The 6,155-nt window shown below is 49.2% G+C and overlaps 1 protein-coding gene across 1 annotated transcript; it reads left to right on the forward strand.

Annotated features, from left to right (window-relative positions):
• The first annotated feature begins 1,634 nt into the window (after nt 1-1,634).
• Nucleotides 1,635-3,878, forward strand: Muc21 (mucin 21, cell surface associated). The gene is made up of 2 exons (XM_036176296.1): nt 1,635-3,449; nt 3,729-3,878. Exons 1-2 carry the CDS (start codon nt 1,635-1,637, stop codon nt 3,876-3,878), a joined length of 1,965 nt encoding a protein of 654 aa, XP_036032189.1.
• Nucleotides 3,879-6,155: the final 2,277 nt, after the last annotated feature.

Raw genomic sequence — 6,155 nt, forward strand, 5'->3', positions numbered from 1 at the left:
TTTGAAACTCTGCAATACATTCACATACACACACACAAACACACACACACAAAAAAAAAAAAAAAAAAAAAAAAAAAATTAGGGCTGGGTGTGCTCCTTCATGCCTGAGGTCTCAGCCATCAGCCAGAGCTACATATCAAGACTCTGTCTGAAAATAAGAAATGGTCAGAAAATAAGAACTGACTTATTGGCAAATTTATTATAAAGACAACAATAAAAATGATCATAAAATTAAAGGGACGCTCTCTCTGTGAGAAGGCAGTGAAGGAAGCACTGTCTCAATTAGATGGAAAGAACCTTCTAGATAATGGATTCGACAAAAGAGCAGAGGGTGAGAGACCCCAGTGGGTCTTTGGTCCTCACTGGACTTCTTTCACAAAGCTTAAGATATGTTATGCTGAAGGCTGGACTATGGTAGTGTGTGAGAAACCCCTCATGACAGTGAGGCCTGTTGTCCCAGCAGCACACAGGAGGCTGAGGCAGGAGTGAGTTCAAAGACAACCTGGTACAGAATGAGACTCTGGACTTCTACTTCATGTCACAGTTCTGACATCAATTAACACTCCGTGTCCTGCCTCCGCCGAAGTGGGGAGTGGGATGCCTTTGAACCCAAAGCAAGCCAGCTACAATTTACTCTGTGTGTGGGCATTTTGCCTGCACACGTTTCTATGCACCATGTGTGTACAGTGCTGAGGAAAGCTGTGACCTGCCTACGTACATGCTGGGAACCAAGCTTGGGTCCCCTGAAGCAGCAGATGCTCTTAACCACTGAGCCATCTCGCCAACCCCATGTCCAAACTATCATTTTTATTTATTGATTGTATTTTTATCCCTCAAAACATTCCCAATCAAATCCACCCCTTTCCCATGCCATTTCTGCTTGGGTCATCCTTGGCTTCCCTGCAAGGAGGTACCCATAACCTGGAATTGTAAATAAATCCATTCTTCCCTTAAAGTTGCTTTTGTTCGGATATTTTATGACATCAACAGAGTACATTATATATTTACATAATATAACTTTTATCCAGTTACTTGATAAAATTATCTCTCTCTCTCTCTCTCTCTCTCTCTCTCTGTGTGTGTGTGTGTGTGTGTGTGTGTGTGTGTGTGTGTGTGTGTGTGTACATATCCATATTGAGGCTCAAATGCAGGGTTTTGCCTATACTGGGCAAACACTTACCACTAAGGTGCAGCCCCTGTAATTCCTTTATGACATTTTTATAAAACTTGGATGTTTTATGTGGCTGGAGAAATGACTCAGTAGCTTGGAGCACAGGCTACTCTTCCACAGGACCCAGGTTCGATTCCCAGAATCCAAATGGTCACCAACAACCATCTGCAATTCCAGTTCTAGGGGATCCAACACACTCTTCTTCCCTTCATAGGCACCAGGAAAAACAGCAATATTTGTAGTACTTCATTAGGTAATTGATAATAATGGTGTCCATAAAGCAATCATGAGCACTGAATAAAATCACTCATGCAATGATTTTAACAAAGAAGGAAGCAAAGGCAAATATGTTCAATCTATACAGTTATCTTTCATGGTTATATTTAAAAAAAAAAACAACCTTGTGTTATATACCACAGTAAAAATCAGCATTACCTCCAGCATACCCTTCACCTCTACATCAATGCCGAATACCACTGAAACCAGCACAGCCTCAAGCTCTACACCCACCTCAGCCACAGCTGGAACCAACATGGTCTCCAGCTCTACACCCATCCCAACCACAGCTGGGAATAGCACAGCCTCCAGCTCCACATCCACCTCAACCATAGCTGAGACCACCATGGCATCCAGCTCTACATCTACCCCAACCACAGCTGGGACCACCATGGCATCCAGCTCCACACCCACCTCAACCACAGCTGAGACCACCACAGTCTCCAGCTCCACACCCTCCAGCTCTACATCCTCCAGCTCTACATCCTCCAGCTCCACACCCTCCAGCTCTACACCCACCCCAACCACAGCTGGGACGAGCACAGTCTCCAGCTCTACACCCATCCCAACCACAGCTGGGACCACCATGGCATCCAGCTCCACACCCACCTCAACCACAGCTGAGACCACCACAGTCTCCAGCTCCACACCCTCCAGCTCCACACCCACCTCAACCACAGCTGAGACCACCACAGTCTCCAGCTCCACACCCTCCAGCTCCACACCCACCTCAACCACAGCTGGAAACAGCACAGTCTCCAGCTCCATACCCTCCAGCTCCACACCCACCTCAACCACAGCTGAGACCACCACAGTCTCCAGCTCCACACCCTCCAGCTCCACACCCATCCCAACCACAGCTGAGACCACCACAGCATCCAGCTCCACACCCTCCAGCTCCACACCCATCCCAACCACAGCTGAGACCACCATGGCATCCAGCTCTACACCCACCTCAACCACAGCTGGGAGCAGCACACCCTCCAGCTCCACACCCTCCAGCTCTACATCCACCCCAACCACAGCTGGGAGCAGCACACCCCCCAGCTCTACATCCACCCCAACCACAGCTGGGAGCAGCACACCCCCCAGCTCTACATCCACCCCAACCACAGCTGGGAGCAGCACACCCTCCAGCTCTACATCCACCCCAACCACAGCTGGGAGCAGCACACCCTCCAGCTCTACATCCACCCCAACCACAGCTGGGAGCAGCACACCCTCCAGCTCTACATCCACCCCAACCACAGCTGGGAGCAGCACACCCTCCAGCTCTACATCCACCCCAACCACAGCTGGGAGCAGCACACCCTCCAGCTCTACATCCACCCCAACCACAGCTGGGAGCAGCACACCCTCCAGCTCTACATCCACCCCAACCACAGCTGGGAGCAGCACACCCTCCAGCTCTACATCCACCCCAACCACAGCTGGGAGCAGCACACCCTCCAGCTCTACATCCACCCCAACCACAGCTGGGAGCAGCACACCCTCCAGCTCTACATCCACCCCAACCACAGCTGGGAGCAGCACACCCTCCAGCTCTACATCCACCCTAACCACAGCTGGGAGCAGCACACCCTCCAGCTCTACATCCACCCCAACCACAGCTGGGAGCAGCACACCCTCCAGCTCTACATCCACCCCAACCACAGCTGGGAGCAGCACACCCTCCAGCTCTACATCCACCCCAACCACAGCTGGGAGCAGCACACCCTCCAGCTCCACACCCATCCCAACCACAGCTGAGACCACCATGGCATCCAGCTCTACACCCACCTCAACCACAGCTGGGAGCAGCACACCCTCCAGCTCTGGCAGGACAACCACCCGCAGCAGCTCTAGCCTGGCAGCTTCAACTGGAACATACACTGCCTCCAACCACACTGACCCAGTGAATGAGGTGAAGCCCAGTGGATCCCTGAAGCCTTGGGAAATCTTCCTCATTACCGTGGCCTCTGTTGTCATGGCCGCAGGACTCTTTGCTGGGCTCTTCTTTGTGGTGAGTGCCTGATATATAACAAGGTGCTTAGGGAAAGCAGGGGTGGTGGATCACAGAAGCCCCAAGTCAGAAGGAGATAGGAAGTAGAGATCAGCAGAGTTACAAGTAGAAACACGAGTTATAATCAGAAGGGCGGATCCACACCCTAAGGAAACCACTGAGTCTGAGCAAAGGACTGGAGCCAGGTGGAAGGGTTTCGGGAGAGGGGCTGGTTGGAACATCGGGAAGAGTTGTGAGGAGTGGGAGACGTGGTTCTTAAACTATGGGCTCTTTTTCTAGAAAAGATACCTGTCTCTGAGAAATGCTGCTGACATAGCTCTCTACAACCCCCACCCTGATCCTGGAGAACCCCAAACACCTCTGCAGAGGCCTACCTGGTCCTGGAGGAGACCAGTAACCTCTGGGGTCATGGAAATGAGTGAGAGATAGTAAGTACTGTCCACGGAGCCCAGGACTGCATCCTTCAGAGGAGACCCGAGCTGCTTTGTAGTTCATACCCCAAGAAGTCCCTTCCCAACTTTGGGTCCCTGATATCCTTGAGGAAGATGCATTCTTCCCTTTTCCTGTCTTAACAGACACAGGGAGGAGGATAATGCATTGGTCATTTCACAAAGAAATAAATACACCCAACATGTCTGAAGAGAGAATCTATGTGTATGGATGGGTGCCTAGAGCTCTGAAGGAAACTGTCCAGTTGTTTGAGAGAGCTTTCATACTGGAATCTCTGCAGCCTTCACAATCTCCACAGCAAAATCCAGAGGCCTCGCTCAAGATCCGTGTGTTCTCATTTTCTTAGTCTTCCTGCCCCAAGCAGGATCCACTATCCCGGTGTCTTAGCTATTTTTCTATTGCTGTGATGAGATACCATGACCCAGGCAATGTATAGAAGAGTTTATTGGGGGCTTACAGTTTCAGAAGGTCAGAGAGTCCATGACCAGCATGGTGGGGAGCGTGACAACAGGCAGATAGGCAGGCTTGTTGTCGGAGCAGTAGCTGAGATCCCACATCTTGAGACACAATGAAGAGACAGAAAAACACTGGGTATGACCTGGACTTTTGAAACACTAAAGCTCATTCCCAGTGACACATCTCTGACAAGGTCTGACAAGGCCACACCTCCTAATCCTTCCCCAACAGTTCCACCAACTGGAGACCAAGTATCCAACACATGAGCCTATGGGGCCGTTCTCACTCAAATCACCACACCTGAATGTATCTGTATGAATGTATTCCACATGAGTGCAGCTCTACAGAGGCCAGAAAAGGGTGTCAGATCCCCCGGGGCTAGAGTGATAAGGAGTTGTGAGCAGCTGGCATGGGTGCTGGGATCCCAGCCCCAGGCCTCTACAAGAGCAGCAAGGACTCTTGACGCTGAGCCATCTCTTCAGCACTTAACTTCGGGTTTTTAAGACAGGATCTTACACACTAGGCCAGGCTGGCCTCCAACTTATGGCAATTTTCCTGCCTCAACCTTCCTCGTGCTGTGATTCCAGGCATCAGCCACCACACTCAGCCTAAACTTTACCGCTTCAATAGACAAATTTAAAGAGGCAGCCCATTGTTGAGGATAGAGTTAATATATGGTCTGGAAGGCTGGATGTCAAAAGTAGCTCAATTACACATAATAGTAGAGGGATGAAAACCATGTGGAAAATATAAGGTAAACAGGGGCTAAATCCAGGACTGAAACATTAGCAATAAAGTTCAGAACTGAGATAAAAAGATGCATAAAAAAATCAAGACAATTTGACTGTGTAGACTGAGGACATTCACCAACTGTTCCAGTTTGCTGTGTTGCTGTGATAAAAATACACTTTTAATCCCAGCACTCAAGAGGCAGAGGCAGGTGGATCCCTGTGAGTTTGAGGCCAGCTTGGTTTACACAGTGAATTCCAGGACAGTCAGGGTTACATAGCAAGAGCCTATCTGAAAATTAAAAAAAAAAAAAGCTGCCTCCCAACACACACACATACACACACACACACACACACACACACACACACACACACACACACCCCACTGACTAGAAGCCACTCAGGGAAGAAAAGGTTTATTTCAGCTTAGAGTTATAATCCGTCAAGGGACACCAAAGACAGGACTCAAGGCAGGAACTGAAGCAGAGGTCTAGGAGGGATGCTGTTTACTGGCTTGCTCAGCTGCCATTCATATAGAGTCCAGCCCACCTGCCCAGGGAAGGCACCGCCCACAGTGTACTGGGCACCCCAACAGCAATTAGTGATCATGAAAATGTCCTACAGACTTTCCTCCAGGCCACCCTAATGGAGACAGTCCCTAAACTGAGGTTCCCTCCCTGAGAGTGTCAAGTTGACAACCAAGCTTAGCTACCACACCAATTACAATGAGAGGGATGCCAATTCCCTTTGGGTTACACACTGCAAACCAGTGAACTAGACAGCATGCAACTTGTACCACAATGAAACTATCAAAATATTACAAGGTACATCATGTAAATATACATTTTCATATACAAAGAGAAATAACTAGTCCCTGGAAGAAGAAAGGTCAAGGAGAAATCCACAGTGATTTATTCCCATGACTGTGCTCTGAAGCACACATTTCACTCAACAAATGGAGTGTGTACCCAGAGCTTGTTAACATCACTACCCAGAAGCATCCCAGGTTTACCAACTTGTATGTATGTATGTATGTATGTATGTATGTATGTATGTTTGTTTGTGGGGGTGC

Source organism: Onychomys torridus, unplaced genomic scaffold, assembly GCF_903995425.1.
Source record: "Onychomys torridus unplaced genomic scaffold, mOncTor1.1, whole genome shotgun sequence".
Lineage (NCBI taxonomy): Eukaryota > Metazoa > Chordata > Mammalia > Rodentia > Cricetidae > Onychomys > Onychomys torridus.